The sequence below is a fragment of the Nerophis ophidion genome, linkage group LG09 (genome assembly GCF_033978795.1).
Source record: "Nerophis ophidion isolate RoL-2023_Sa linkage group LG09, RoL_Noph_v1.0, whole genome shotgun sequence".
Classification (NCBI taxonomy): Eukaryota; Metazoa; Chordata; class Actinopteri; order Syngnathiformes; family Syngnathidae; genus Nerophis; species Nerophis ophidion.
Genome location: NC_084619.1, coordinates 33,985,884 through 34,002,482, shown reverse-complemented (window position 1 = coordinate 34,002,482; position 16,599 = coordinate 33,985,884). Strand labels below are relative to the sequence as shown.

General features: G+C 42.9%; 1 protein-coding gene across 1 annotated transcript in view; it reads left to right on the top strand.

Annotated features, from left to right (window-relative positions):
- LOC133559271 (gamma-aminobutyric acid receptor subunit pi) overlaps positions 1-16,599 on the top strand; it is a 161,214-nt gene that overhangs the window by 130,592 nt on the left and 14,023 nt on the right. Inside the window, exons 7-8 of the mRNA XM_061910877.1 lie at positions 12,310-12,447; positions 15,878-16,030. Of these exons, the coding sequence (XP_061766861.1) occupies positions 12,310-12,447; positions 15,878-16,030 (291 nt within the window). The remainder of the gene's footprint in view (positions 1-12,309; positions 12,448-15,877; positions 16,031-16,599) is intronic.

Below are 16,599 nucleotides of genomic sequence, written 5' to 3'. Positions count from 1 at the left end.
CTTTGTCACGTGTTGCTGGCATCAAATTCTAAAGTTAATGATTATTTAAAAAAAAAAAATGTTTATCAGTTTGAACATCAAATATGTTGTCTTTGTAGCATATTCAACTGAATATGGGTTGAAAATGATTGCAAATAATTATATTCTGTTTATATATACATCTAACACAATTTCCCAACTCATACGGAAATGGGGTTTGTACTGTATATAATAGCCTACTATCAAAATGACTATGTGTCGCTGGCTGAAGCAAATCTTCGTTGACAGAAATATTGAAATATAATATTTATTCTACACATTTTTACAACATTAGAAACCATTAGTAAATCATAAGCTACTCAGAAGGTGAGATAACTCTTGGAAATGACGGCTTTTAATGGCCAACGGTATATGTGTGTGTCCAGGTTTAAGGAAACGGCAGACTGTCTTTGTCATGTTGTGTTGATGACGAACGCCAAGATGCAGAGATGGTGGCAGGCATTGGGCATGAAAACGTGATGTAATGTTCAAAAATGAAGAAAAAACACAAACCAGGAACCAGGGACAAACAAACTGGAAGCAGGAAACAGGAGTCCAGCAAACAGGGATTAGGAACACAAAAACTGGAAGCAGGGAACAAAAAGACAGTAAGCTACAAACAGCTATGGAATATAGCTTACCGCTACCGCTCCACACACGACCAGTAGGAACGGCAAGTAAAAATGACATCGACAGGTATTACCAACAATAATCCAGCACTGACTGGAGGAGAAAGCAGGTCTAAACCGTACTGGCTGATTGACACCAAATGTGGCCGGGTACCAATCCGCCGCAGCTGAGGGGACACAACACTCAAAGAAACAAGCAGGAAATAGACAAAATAAAAGCGCTGACAGGAAACAAAGACAAACGCAGAGGAAAAACTAAAACATAGCCAAACTGTCAGGGACAAGCCTGACATTAGCCCCCCTCCCCATAATGGATACCGGACGTTCTAGACCCCCCCCCCCCCCCCCCCCAACCCCCCAAAAAAAAGAAACAGTCCAAAGTCAAAGGAGGGTGTAGGGAGGACAAGGCGGTGGGCCGCCAGGCCAAGTGTCCCCGCAACCAGCGGGGAAGAGTCAGGTGGCGACGTCGAGTTGAACGCCGTCGCAAGTGGCGAGGCGGTCGCCTATGCAACGTCCACATCTGTGGCCGGCAAGCGTATCGTGTCGCCCTCTGCTGGCCCACCGGACAGGACGGTGGTGGCGACTCCTGCTGGTCCACCGGACAGGATGGTGGTGGCGACCTCTGCTGGTCCACCGGACAGGATGGTGGTGGCGACCCCTGCTGGTCCACCGAACATGATGATGGTGGCGCCCCCTGCTGCTGGCCCACCGGAGAGGATGGTGGGGGAACCCACCTGCTGCTGGCCCACTGGAGAGGATGGTGGCGCCCCCTGCTGCTGGCTCACCGGAGATTATGGCGCCGTAGGTTGCAGACCCACAGGAGATGATGGTGGCATCTGGCGGCCCACCGGAGATGATGGTGGCGTCTGTTGTAGACCCACTTGAGATGGTGGTGTCGTCTGTTGCAGACCCACTGGGGTGAGAAGGAGCTGTTGCTCCCCAGCTACACAGCTACTCCTAGCCCCCCACACCCCACCCCACCCCTCAAGGGACAGATCCCAGACGTCCCCCGGGACGCCAACATAGGACAGGGATGGGTGGGAGGGATTGCAAAATGAGGCAAAGCTTTTCCTCGATTTAGCCATCAATTATAACACTTTGTTAAGCCTCTCCGCCATGGAAATCTCCGCGGGGTTCATACTAGGCTGGATTTTTCTGTCAGGTTGAGTTGTTGATGAACCCCAAGATGCATAGAAGGCGGCAGGCATTTTGCAAGAAAACATAATTTAATGTCCAAAAATATTTTAAAAAAGAAGATACACAAACCAGAAACTGGGAGGACAAACTGGAAGCAGGGAACAGGAATCCAGCAAACAGGTACTAGGAACAAACAAACTGGAAGCAGGGAACAAAAAGACAGTAAGCTACAAACAGCTAGGAAATATGGCTTACCGCTACCACTACACTGACATCGACACGACCAGTAGGAACGACAAGTAGAAATTACATCGACAGGGATTACCGACAATAATCCAGCACTGACTGGAGGAGAAAGCAGGTTTAAATTGTGGCTGGCTGATTGACACCAGGTGTAGCCAGGTGCCAATCAGCCGCAGCTGAGGGGACACAGCACTCAGAGTCAGGTGGCGACAGCGAGTTGAACGCCGTCGCAATTGGCGAGGCGGTCGCCCATGCAACGACCACATCTGTGGCCAACAAGAGTATCGTGTCGCCCTCTGCTGGCCCACCAGACAGGATGGTGGTGGCGACTCCTGATGGTCCACCGGACAGGATGGTGGTGGCGACCCCTGCTGGTCCAACGGACATGATGGTGGTGGCGCCCCCTGCTTCTGGCCCACCGGAGAGGATGGTGGTGGCGCCCACCTTCTGCTGGCCCACCGGAGAGGATGGTGGCGCCCCCTGCTGCTGGCCCACCGGAGATGATAGCTACCAAATAAAGCTTACCGCTACCACTGCACTGACATCGACACGACCAGTAGGAACAACAAGTATAAATGACATCGACAAGTATTAGCGACAATAATCCAGCACTGACTGGAGGAGAAAGCAGGTCTAGATAGTGGTTGGCTGATTGACACCAGGTGTGGCCAGGTGCCAATCAGCCGCAGCTGAGGGGACACAACACTCAGAGAAACAAGCAGGAAATAGACAAAATAAAAGCCCTGACAGGAAACAAAGACAAACGCAGAGGAAAAATTAAACATAGCCAAACTGTCAGGGACAAGCCTGACAATCCTCTTTTAATAGATTTATTACAATCTTTGGCAAGCTAGGTGTCACCACCTGCTGCCACCTAGTGGTTTGTATTCAGTTTCCTTTGTTGGTGCAGTTGACCTTGTGACCTCACTTCAGTTCTCTTCCCCCTGCAGTTCCCGTCTCTCTCGTGGGTGGAGCTGCGAGACGTGCACAGCTGTTTCTAATTTTGATTGAGGATATTTAACCTGCAATTTGGCAGCTGGATGGCACTTGGCGATTCAACCCTGTGGCTTCACTCCGAGACCTCTCCTGCATTTTGCTACGCTTGTTCCTGACTGCTCCTGGTGCCATCCAGCCTGTGTCTTAGTGTGTAGTTGCACGTCTTGCAAACTCCAGCCCAAGTTTTAGTTTAGATTGGATAACTTTTGTTGTTTTTGCCACGAAGCCCTTTTTGAGTTTACCTTCTTGCTTCGTCGTCCTTAGTTCTCTCCTTTTTGGAGCACCCTTAGTTGTAAGTACATTCTACTGAGTAAAGACTGTTTTACTCACCTTTCGTGTGTCTGCATCCTTGGGTTCCTCGCCACACTTGTAATACCAAACCGTGACAGAATCGCCAAGTCAAGATGGAACCCGCAGACGAAGATCCAGTTCGACGGGCCCTCAGGGCTCATGGCCAGCAAATAAGTCAACATGATCAAAGTCTGGCCGAACTGACAGCACTGGTGCGGGAGATGCACACCCGCATGCTTGTCCCTCATCCGCTACAAAACCCAAAGGTAGTTCAACCGGCAGCAGCAAACCTCGGTTCCCCCGACGTCTCGACACCGAGTTTTTGTGCCCGGGAACCCAGCATACCACACCCATCTAGGTATGAAGGGGACTTTGGTAAATGCAGACTCTTTTTGTACCAGTGCTCTTTAGTATTTGCACAGCAGCCTCACTCATATTCATCTGATCCCGCCCGAGTGGCATATATACTCAGCCTACTGGCCGGAAGAGCAGCACGCTGGGCTATAGAGGTATGTGAGAGCAAACCAGAACTTTGCTCTAGTCTAACCCTGTTCTCTGCTGAGCTGTGCAGTGTGTTTGACCATCCTGTGAGGGAACGAGAGGCAGGCAGCCGCCTCCTCGCGCTTCGACAGGGGACTTTCTCCGTAGCCGACCACTCTATCTCCTTCCGGATCCTGGCAGCAGAGAGCGGCTGGGAGGAGAGAGCATTGCGGGGAATTTTCCTGGCTAGTCTCAGCCCCCGCATCCAAGACAAGCTGGCGGCCCGTGACGAGACCCAGACCCTTGAAGAGCTCATCTCGCTTTCCATCCGCTTGGACAACCGCCTCAATCCCCGCCAGGCCCGTTGGTCACTATTCCTCACAGGGTTTGATTATTGCATCACTTTTCGCCCAGGGTCACACAACGTTAAACCTGATGCCTTGTCGAGGATGTTCTCTCCCTCTACAGAAGACACCCCCCCAGAGACCATCATTCCCCAGTCCCGGATCATTGGTGCAGTACAGTGGAAAATTGAGAAGCGGGTGTCGGAGGCTACCAGGGACTCTCCTACTCCGGCTGGTTGCCCCCCTGGTCGCCTTTTTGTACCAAAGACTCTCCGTTCAGAAGTCTTGTCTTGGGCTCACTCCTCCAAGATCGCCTGCCACCCCGGGGCCAAACGCACTGACTTCCTACTGACTCAGCGATTTTGGTGGCCAACCGTTCAAAAGGACACTAGGAGATTTGTGGCCGCATGCCAGGTCTGCGCCAGGAGCAAACCATCCCATATGGCTCCGGCGGGGTTGCTGCAGCCCCTTCCCATCCCCTCTCGTCCATGGTCGCACATTGCTCTGGACTTTGTCACAGGTCTACCCATCTCCAGGGGGTTTTCTGTTATCCTCACCATTGTTGATAGGTTTTCTAAGTTTACACATTTTATCCCCCTTCGTAGACTTCCCTCCTCCCTGGAAACGGCAAAATTGCTGGTCACCCACGTGGTTCGTCTTCACGGAATCCCAATGGATGTGGTATCTGACAGAGGACCTCAGTTTTCTTTGGCTACATGGAGAGCATTCTGCAACCTGTTGGGGGCGACCGTCAGTATGTCATCAGGATACCACCCTCAATCTAATGGACAATCCGAAAGAGCCAACCGGGACTTAGGAGCGGCCTTGAGATGTGTCTGTCACCAACATCCAGCATTGTGGTCCACCTATCTCCCTTGGGTGGAGTATGCCCGTAACACCCTCATTTGTTCATCTACTGGCCGGTCTCCTTTTCATGTTGTGCATGGCTTTCAACCTCCTATATTTCCCTCTCAGGAGGTTGAGTCCGCAGTTCCTTCCGTGAATGCCTTCCTGCGCCGGGCGCACCGTGTTTGGCGTGATACCCGTGCCGCCTTGTCTCAAACTGCCAGACGAAACCAGACCGTGGCTAATCGTCACCGAAGACCAGCCCCTGACTACAAACCCGGCCAAAAGGTTTTGCTCTCATCCAGAGACGTTACGCTGCCAGGAGAGTCAAGGAAACTGGCACCCAGATTCATAGGACCATATGAGGTGGAACGGATGATCACCCCTGTCACAGCTCGACTCAAGGTACCTAAGTCCTTCAAGTCATACCCTGTCTACCATGTCTCCCGCCTGAAGCCCGTTGAGTCAAGCGACCTTAGTCCCCCTTCAGTGTCCCCCCCAGCTCCTCTGCAGGTGAAGGGTCATCCGGCCTACATTGTCAACACCATTCTGGACGCCAGGAGGCGAGGCAAGGGGGTGCAGTTTCTGATTGACTGGAAGGGTTACTCGCCAGAGGATCGCTCGTGGATATCTCCTTCTCTTATACTTGATAAATCCTTAATCACTGATTTTTATCGTAGATTTCCTGAGAAGCCAGTAGGTCCGCCAGGTGGCGTCCGTTAATTAAGGGGGGGGGGATACTGTCACCACCTGCTGCCACCTAGTGGTTTGTATTCAGTTTCCTTTGTTGGTGCAGTTGACCTTGTGACCTCACTTCAGTTCTCTTCCCCCTGCAGTTCCCGTCTCTGTCGTGAGTGGAGCTGCGAGACGTGCACAGCTGTTTCTAATTTTGATTGAGGATATTTAACCTGCAATTTGGCAGCTGGATGGCACTTGGCGATTCAACCCTGTGGCTTCACTCCGAGACCTCTCCTGCATTTTGCTACGCTTGTTCCTGACTGCTCCTGGTGCCATCCAGCCTGTGTCTTAGTTTGTAGTTGCAGGTCTTGCAAACTCCAGCCCAAGTTTTAGTTTAGATTGGATAACTTTTGTTGTTTTTGCCACGAAGCCCTTTTTGAGTTTACCTTCTTGCTTCGTCGTCCTTAGTTCTCTCCTTTTTGGAGCACCCTTAGTTGTAAGTACATTCTACTGAGTAAAGACTGTTTTACTCACCTTTCGTGTGTCTGCATCCTTGGGTTCCTCGCCACACTTGTAATACCAAACCGTGACACTAGGTAATGTTTGCTGTGGTCTGGAACAACATGGCAGACAAACAACAACAGAAATGCAGCCAATATTACATACCGCTGCTGTGGTTGGGTGTGTCAGAGAGGGAAAGGAATTGGAGTACAGGACACTGATCGCTGACTTTGTGGAGTGGGCTCAGGCGAACGATCTGGTCCTTAATTTGGACAAGACCAAGGAGCTGTTCATCAACTTCAGGAAGAGCATGACCCCGGTGGAGCCCATCAAGATCCAGGGCCGGGAGGTGGCAGTACTGGGGCAGTATAAGTACCTGGGAGTGCAATTGAACAGCAGACTGGACTGGAAGGACAACTGCAAAGCTGTTTACAAGAAGGGCATGAGCAGACTCTTTTTTCCTGAGGAAGCTTAGGACCTTTAATGTGTGCAGCAAGCTGTTGGAGATCTTTTATCAGTCTGTTGTGGCCAGTGCCCTGCACTTTGCAGTGGTTTATCGGGGGAGCAGCACCAGCAAAAGGGACTCAAACCGGATCGAGAAACTGATCCGGAAAGCCGGCCAAACTATTGGCTCGTAGTTGGAGGCGTTTGTGTCAGTGAGGGACAGGAGGACACTGGACAAACTACTGGCCATTATGGACAATTCTGCCCACCCACTCCATCAGACAATTGAGGGACAGCGGAGTTCATACTCCAACAGGCTCCTTCAGCTTCCTTCCCGCACTGTGCGATTCAAGAACTCCGTCCTTCCGCACTCCATTCAGCTGTATAATCACTCCCCATACAGCAATAGATGATATCCGTCTATTACCTGACACCTTACATGTCAGCTACTTCTCTTTGTTTTTAATGTCTATTTTCTATTTTATGCTGGATTTACTCTCTATTTTATGCTGCGGCTGCCACATATACAGTAATATTGTACATGGTAATTGGTATATATTGTATATATGTTATAGACATAATATATCTGTATACATAATATACTGTACACATATTAAGTATATATTGTATATATTTGCAGATGTTGTATTTTATATTGCTATATCTAGTCTATTTATACCTGCATTGTCCTTTCCATCCTTACACTCTCCATCATTGTAATTGAGCTATTGTGTTGAACAATTTCCCAGTTTGTCTAAGTCTAAGTCTATACAGACAATGCATTCCGAGAAACACAAAGCTAAATTATATACAGAGGATAAAGGTAAAGGATATTAATTAATTTCAAATATACCTACAAATGAGCCATAATGAGGCAGTATGTACATACAGCTAGCCTAAATAGCATGTTAGCATTGATTAGCTTACAGTCATGCCTGATTAGCACCCCAACAAGTCAACAACACCAACAAAGCTCACCTTTGTGCATTCACGCACAGCATACAACTGTTACAAGGATACAAGGAGAGAAATATTTTAAATATAAAACAAACTGTTGTGTCACAGTCCACAGTATGATGAGTTCAAGAACCACCGTAATTAGTAAAACAAAACAATGTTCACCAAATACTCTCATCAGTGAAGCATACACACAAACATTTTAAACAGTGGGCTTTCTAACAATTGGGAAGGTTTGTGTCATGTTTGTCCTCAAACAAAAACACACTAAAACAAACAAAAAGCATTTCGCCCATCTTGTTCCATTTTCATTCCCTTTTTTAAAAGTGCTCCAGGGAGCCAGTAGGGTGGCACTAAAGAGCCCCATGCGCCTAGAGAGCCACAGGCTGATGACCCCCGTTTTAGGCCCTTAAAGCGGAACTGCACTTTTTTTAAAATGTGGGCTATCGTTCACACTCATTACAAGAGACAAGAAGATGGATGCATTTTAAACCAATAATCATCACCGAAGTTGACCGTTCAAGTTCAAGTAAAATTTTAAAGCATTCTAACTCGTAAGTAAACACAAAAAAATTTCAGTTTACAATGGAGTCAATGGGAGGTTCTCTCTTCCGCCCATAAGGCCCTGTAAAAAAATATCTAAATACCCGCAACAATACTCCATTTACATTTCGTGGCCTGAATATTAACCAATTATTAGTGATATTGTTATTATAAGCGTAATGCAGACAGACTATTTATAGTGGCGCCGTAATCACATAGTAGCTTGTGCTGCTATATTGACATCATCAGATGGAGAGCTGCTTTCTCTCTTGCCTCGCAGCTTGTGGACGTTTATTTTATATCATAAAAAATGCCTCTCACCCTGATTGTGGAAGGATGTGGACATTATCCGACAAGTCGGTCAACTTTAGCATTCAATGTAGACCCGGAAATGGCGAGAAAGGCCTGAAAAAAACTTGGTTCGACCTCTTTTTTCTCTACGAGGATTATTAGTCATTCTTTATCTAAATGTATCGACATCCTAACAGTCGGTGTCCCAGTCACAGCAGACATTGTACAGTAAGAGATTTTTTATCATGTTTGGTGGCTCTCATGAAGTCTGCAGTAAGTAATAATCAGCAATGTTGTTGAAGGGAAAAGCTAACGTTGCGATGCGTTTGCAAAACTAATTTGCTTGAAATGATCAAAATACATAAATATTACATGCTATTATAAATGTGCACATTACTACATTACATATATACTTACATAATGTATATAAAACATTGATGGAGGTGTTTGGATGTTTTTTTAAACAGTTCATAGGCAGAAAAGAGCAACTCCCATAGGCTCCATTGTAAGATAATTTTTGCTTGCATTTAATTAGTAGTTAGAATGCATAAAACAAGAAAAACATATGTGTTCTTGTCTTACACAAGGATTGTTAAAGGGAAACTGCACTTTTTTTTTTTTTTCCCTATCGCTCACAACCATTATGAAAGACATGACAACGGATGTTTTTTTTAATGCATTTTAACTCGTAAATAAACAAAAAAATTGAGTCCCCTTACGGTGGATCCAATGGGAGATCCTCCATTCTGCCCATTGAACCCAATAAAAAAACATCCACACAACGCCAACAATACTCCATTGTGCAAGTTTATTGTAGATCATAAATAATGCCTCTCACCTGCATAGTAGAAGGAAGAGAATATAATCCGACAAGTTGGGACATTTTGACACCCAATTTGGTACCAGAAATACCAAGAATGGCACAAAAAGACATATGGTCCATTCTTTATCTAAATGGAAATATATAAACATCCTAGCATGACAGCAGACCGTACACATAAAGTGATGTTTTATTATGTTTCTTGGCTCTCTATAACCTGCAGTGAGTAATAATCAGTGATAATGTTAAAAAAAAGAGAATGTTGCTTCATGCTTATGCTTAAAATTATCAAAATACATTAATATTGAAAGTTATTATAAATATGCCCGTTACTAAATAACATACTATATACTTATATCATGTTTATGGAATGTCAATGGAGATGTTTGGATGTTTTTTAAGGGCTTTGTAGTTGGATTTGTGTGGCTCCCATAGGGTCCATTGTAAACAAACTTTTGGTCGCATTTATTCAATATTTAGAATGCAAAAAAATAAAAATTTAAATACATCCATCGTCATGTCTTTCATAATTATTGTGAACGATAGGAAAAAATCCCCCAAAAAGTGGAGTTCCCCTTTAAGGAAGGACTGTTTTGTTTTAAAAGTAATTCGGTTACTTTTGATCGCATTAATTTTACTATTTAAAATATTAAATTATGGAATGGATTACGTAAAGAAGTTAAACAATGTGCTGATATAGTCCAGTTCAACAGGTTTTTCAAATTAAAAGCACAAAGAAGAAGAATTTTGAGAAAAACCTTCAACCTTATTGAAAATGGGATATTCTTCATCTCAGTATGTTTATCATCCATCCATCCATTTTCTACCGCTTGTCCCTTGTTTGGGATCGCGGGGGGTCGCTGGAGCCTATCTCAGCTGCATTCATCATGACTGACTTAATTATCTATTACAATATCTGCTGTATTAATCATTCACTGATGTAATTGTGTTACAAAACACAAATAATTGTATTTATAAACACTCTGAAGTGGGAAAAGGGCAAGATTAAATAACCTTTACTTCTTCCTACTCCTTTTCGGACATGATGTACAGAGAATTATATGGAATTGTGTAATGTATTATACCATAAGTGTGTTCATGTTCCAAATAAAAGAAATACAGAAAGAAAGAAAGAAATATTTTTATAAAACAAGAAAAACATATGTGTTCTTGTCAAACATAACGATTGTGAATGGTAGGCAAGATTATAAAAAAAAAAGTTATCCTTTAAGAAAATATGTATAACGTTCCCTGGAAAGGGCTCCATGTAAATTTGGGTTGGTTATAAAGATAAAGTACTTGTCATTGTACATGTAGTATATCACAGTAAACATCATATTGACAGAGGCGTAATGCCACCAAGTCAGCTGTGGCTGCTTTTGGCTTCTGAATGCACAAAATGTGTATGCCAGCTGGTGTATGCGTTTGTGTGTAGACATAGATAGACTGTTTTGAAACTAGTCTTGTGTAGATGGAGATTGTTTCAAACCTGGATATGTGGTTTTGAAAGTATCTCTGTTCATGTGGACATTGCCTTTATACTTGTGTTATTATTGCGGTTTACAGGAGATCTGAATTGGATTTGAACCTGTTCATGCTCAATAAAGCTTACAAACTAATACATGAACAAGTACCGTATTTTTCGGACTATAAGTCGCAGACTTATACTCAGGAGCGACTTATGTGTGAAATTATTAACACATTACCGTAAAATATAAAATAATATTATTTAGCTCATTCGTGTAAGAGACTAGACGTATAAGATTTCATGGGATTTAGCAATTAGGAGTGACAGATTGTTTGGTAAACGTATAGCATGTTCTATATGTTATAGTTATTTGAATGACTCTTACCATAATATGTTACGTTAACATACCAGGCACCTTCTCAGTTGGTTATTTATGCGTCATATAACATACACTTATTCAGCCTGTTGTTCACTATTCTTAATGTATTTTAAATTGCCGTTCAAATGTCTATTCTTGGTGTTGGGTTTTATCAAATAAATTTCCCCCCAAAATGTGACTTATATATGTTTTTTTTCCCTTCTTTATTATGTATTTTCGGCAGGTGCGACTTATACTCCGGAGCAACTTATACTCCGAAAAGTACGGTACATGTACTACATGTACATCACATTACACTGTAAAAAGAAATCTGTAAATTTTGCGGTAAAAAACAAACAAACTGGCAGCCAGAAATTGACTGTAAGTCTTTACAAAAAAACAAATTACTGTACATTTAAAAACGGTGCATCTGTTATTTTTACGGTACATTTCTGGTGACGGCTTTTTACCATACCAAGCATATTGTACAAGGCATAAGGTATTATTCCTTTGTTTCATACAAGGCAATAGTTATGCCTTTCATCAGGACTTTTACAGGACGGCTGCATATCCCTGAACAATTCCTATCGGACCTTTTGTTTCAAGCTGTTTTAGTTTGATCACAACAAAAATGTTTTGTTTTTTCTTTCCACAGTGGGTCGAACATATTGAACAAAACAATGTTTTGAAAGCTTCTTGGAGGTTTTTCTAGTTTGTCGGTTTCTGGTGTTATGAAATGTTGCACTGAATTGCCCACAGCATACGCCTCTTGAGAGGAACCCATCCTCTTTAAAGTAGTTTTTATGGATACTTTTATAAATTGATGTGCACTTGTAGTGCTCCAAAAGGGACTTTGCCGCCAACTGAAGCTTGTAATCCCATGACAACTTAACCGTGGGAGGTGCAGAACTTAGTATGGCAGTTAATTCACTTTACAAGGTGTCCTCATCAGTGCTTTGTTTTACTTTACTGACAATCTATGCTACATGATCTTCTACCAGCCATCATAATATTGGCTGTGCTGTGTCATACGAGGACACAAGCTTAATGCACCAAGTTTATTCCATTTGACCAAGAGTGCACTACACTGAGTGTAATCAAAAGAAATGCATAATTTCTGTTAATATTCCATCAACGGTATGTATTTTTTTTTTTTTTTTTAGATTGTAAATTATGTATTTCCTCTGACAAATCTTTTCTAAAACTAATTTGGTGCAATGTTCTAGCATTTGTATTTCACTTTCCATCTGTTACTCCTTCTATAGGGGGTTACAATATCAACGATGTCATGTTCTACTGGACCAGAGGGAATGAGTCTGTCAGCGGCCTAGACACTCTGCAGCTGGCTCAGTACACAGTGGAGGACCACTACACCTCTGTGTCAGAGGCCATCTATGAAACTGGTAACCGAATGCTCCTCATACTTTTTATCCGATAGAAGTATGTGGCTGTGTCACATGGGTGGAGCCCTGGTTGCCCGTAAACATGCGCTGAGAACTTTTGTCATCAGACAGCCTCGTCAGCATGACCAAACAACCCTAAAGCTAAGTGTATGCCTTTATTTTTTTGCCTTCTTGATCTCATTACATAAATAACTGTTTTTTTTCCTTGGATCAAGTTCTCATGCGCAAAAAAAATGTCTGTTTTCTCTGGTTGAAAATACATACACTCAGAACAGTAGATCTCTGCTAAGAGTGTCTGTTACACATTGAGAACACTCATGGAGAGACGTACTTATAAAAACGCCACTTGTTTACGCTTTAAGCTTTAATGATATATTCCACACACTTATTTACTAACAGGTACTCACCACTCAGGAGTGATAATAATAAATGGTTGATAGGAGAACAGCCTCGAAACTGATCATCAGGCTACAGAGACAACGACACTCCATGGTCCAGTAAAACAGCAAGCACTGGTACACGCCGCTATCTCCTCCTAGCTCGCAGTCTGCGATAATGCAGGCGTTACACCAATGCCACATCTAAATAATCCATAATGCTTGCTAGAGATGTCCGATAATGGCTTTTTTGCTGATATCCGATATTCCGATATTGGCAAACTCTTAATTACTGATTCCGATATCAATTGACACGATATATACAGTCGTGAAATCAACACATTATTATGCCTAATTTTGTTGTGGGGGGGGTATATTGCAGCGTCCCGAAATAGTTAGTGCTGCAAGGGGTTCTGAGCATTTGTTCTGTTGTGTTTATGTTGTGTTACAGTGCGGATATTCTCCCGAAATTTGTTTGTCATTATTGTTTGGTATGGGTTCACAGTGTGGCACATATTTGTAACAGTGTTAAAGTTGTTTATTCGGCCACCCTCAGTGTGACCTGTAAGGCTGTTGACCAAGTACGGCTTGCATTCACTTGTGTGTGTGAAAAGCCGTAGATATTATGTGATTGGACTGGCACGCAAAAGCAGTGCCTTTAAGGTTTATTGACGCTCTGTAGTTCTCCCTACGTCCATGTACACGGCGGCGTTTTAAAAAGTCATACATTTTACTTTTTGAAACAGATACCAATATTTTCCGATAGTACATTTTAAAGCATTTATTGGCCGATAATATCGCCAGCCTGATATTATCGGAAATCTCTACTGCTCCCCCGGCCCCCACCCCAAAAAATGGAAATACGAATGAGAACATAATAATAGTTATATGGTTTTTTTTTTTTAATCTATACAAACCTCTCTATGAGTTGTTGGCACCAAAACTTACATGCTACCGCACTAAAGACGTGTATTTTTTTCTCACGCCCCCCTGATAACTTATAATATCCTGCCCGATAAGAAGTACTGGTCTAATGATTATAAAAGGCTCAATGATATCTGAATTTCATGTTTGCAAGCATATTTTTGCACATCCAACAGGGGGCGCCACACATACATTTTACACTCAAGAAAAAATAAAGCTCCACCTCCCAACACAGAACACACATACACTTACAATAAAGCTGTATAATGTTACCATCACACAGGAAACTCTTTTGTACAAAAATGCTTATCCATCTCTTAGGTAGCTGCAGCCTCTAGGCCAGTGTTCACCAACCTTTTAGAGCCCAATATAGCTGGTTTCAGCCAAAAAACAAAGCAAAGTGTATGGTTCAAGGATAAAAAAAACTATGCTAGTATTGGAAGTCCCTTGTCTTTCAGACAACTCCAGGAATATCACAGCAACCTTTGCCCCACTATTTGAAAATGAGTGCATTAACCTCACTGCCAGTTTTGAGACCAAATTGTCACTAAGCTAGGACTAGGACTACAGTTCAGCCAACGCTAGTGCTAGTGCTGCTTTACCACAGGGCGGCCAACACTCACACAATCAGTGTGAGAGTCACGCAATTGACGCATTTTACATGCACATGTGTTTAGTGATGTGTACAGAGTGCCAGTATTTTTTGGTACCAGTTCCCATCTGGGTCTGTCAAAGATTTAAAATTCTGGGCTAAACCTAAATCTAAAACGTTATATAAATGTAATTTCCACTCAAAAATATAAATCACAAACCACCAGTGGTACGCCAACGAATCAATCACTCAAACACAGTGTTTCTGTTCGAAAAAAGCACGTATCTGTACTTTTTTGTCCAGCTTGTTGTCGTAATTATGACATGCAGGTGCCGCTGCAAAGCATAGTAAAAAACACGACAGAACAGCCAATCGGAGGCGATTTAAACACGCTTCAGTACTTAGCACAGGGAACAATTTTTGTGTCTCAGTCTGTGGGGTGAAAATATGGAACAGCCTGAGTGATGAGCTCAAACACTGCTCCTTTGGACTGGAGTGCGTACACCTTTCCTCAATTTATTTTGTGAAGTCTTGCACTCTTTCGCCCTAATTGATTCTCTTGAGGAACTCTGAAGAATCATTTATCCTTAGCGATTTGAACAGTTCCAACAGCCTAAAACAATGCAGGCATAGGGCATTTTACTCAGAGAAAGCCTAAATCCCACCCATTTCGCTATGACAACAGACACTTGCTAACCCACCACTTCGAGCCTCGCATAGTTAACGAGCCGGACATGAAGTCAAGTAAATACAATCTATTCTTAATAGGTATGAATGTGAGGGGGAATGGGTGTTTGCCTCTATGTGCCCTGCGATTGGCTGGCGAACAGTCTAGGTTGTACAAACTCAGCTGGGATAGGCCCCAGCTTACCATGACCCTATAGATAGCTCAACATAATTGTACTTTAACTATGTAATTCTGTATAATATATTTTGTAAAATGTGAGTGTGAATGTTGTCTGTCCAACTGAGTTGGTCTTGCGACTTGTCCAGGGTGTACTTCGCCTTCCGCCCTTCCGCTTGATTGTAGCTGAGATAGGCTCCAGCTCTCCCCGCGACCCCGAAAGGGATAAGCGGTACAAAACGGATGGATGGATGGATGGATAATTTGACAGAAAAGCGTTGCTAAGCATTTTGAGCTAATGCTTTCAAGTCAATCTCCATTTCCCCTCGGGGATTCATTAAGATACTTCTGTGCTTGCTATAGCTGTATGCTAATTTGTGTAAAATACCCAATGGTTTTAGTATTATTGAATTACAACAAATTAGTACTTTACCTGTTTTCCATTTTCAGCGCTGGTCAGAATTAGTCTTTTAATTATCCCTTATGCACTCTCAAACAGTTCACCTGTAAAGATATAGGACAAAAGTGCTAGATATTAGCGATAAGACAGATAGTATTAATTATGATTATGTAACAGTACATTTTTTCAAGTAACTATATGAAAATACAAGGAAATCACTGTCTTCTTTTAGAAAATAGTAGTACCTGTTAATAGAATGTCAACTTACCCACTTTTTATCTGTTGTGTAATAGGTCACTACCCAAAGCTGGTATTCCACTTTGAACTAAAGAGGAGCATCCTGTACTTCATCCTGGAGACATATGTCCCTTCAAGCCTGCTGGTGGTCCTTTCATGGGTCTCCTTCTGGATATCCCTGTCCTCTGTTCCAGCCCGGATTTGTATAGGTATGTAGAAGTCAAAAGCAATGACGCCATCAATATGTGAAATAAACCTGCAATAACAGTACTGATACTTGTAAATAGGGATGTCAAAATAACCGTGCACTCAATTAAATAATTAATCACAATTTTTTGCATTAATCATGTATATACACAGATTAATTACACAATTTATTTTGACTGCACATGCTTCTTTACCTTAACCTCGAATGGTTACAGTCAGTGATCAGGTTAATGCATACGGCAGTCCAAAGATGAATGAGGAGACTCCAACTGGACTTTAGATAAAACTGTTACCAAGGTTTGAGCAAATAAATGACATTCAAGTAAAACATTTAAAAATGTTCTTGGATGACATTTTGACACTAACACTTGATATGTGTGCATATTTGGTGGTCTTTTTAAAGTTAACTTCAATCATTCAAGTTTGTAAGAACCTATTATTAATCATGGTTAATCCATATTTAGAATTGTGATTCATCTGATTTTCAAAAACTGTATCATTGCTAGTGCTAGTATGAACATATGAAGTAGAAAGTAAACTCTCTTTTAGCTCTAATTCTTTACACAAATAA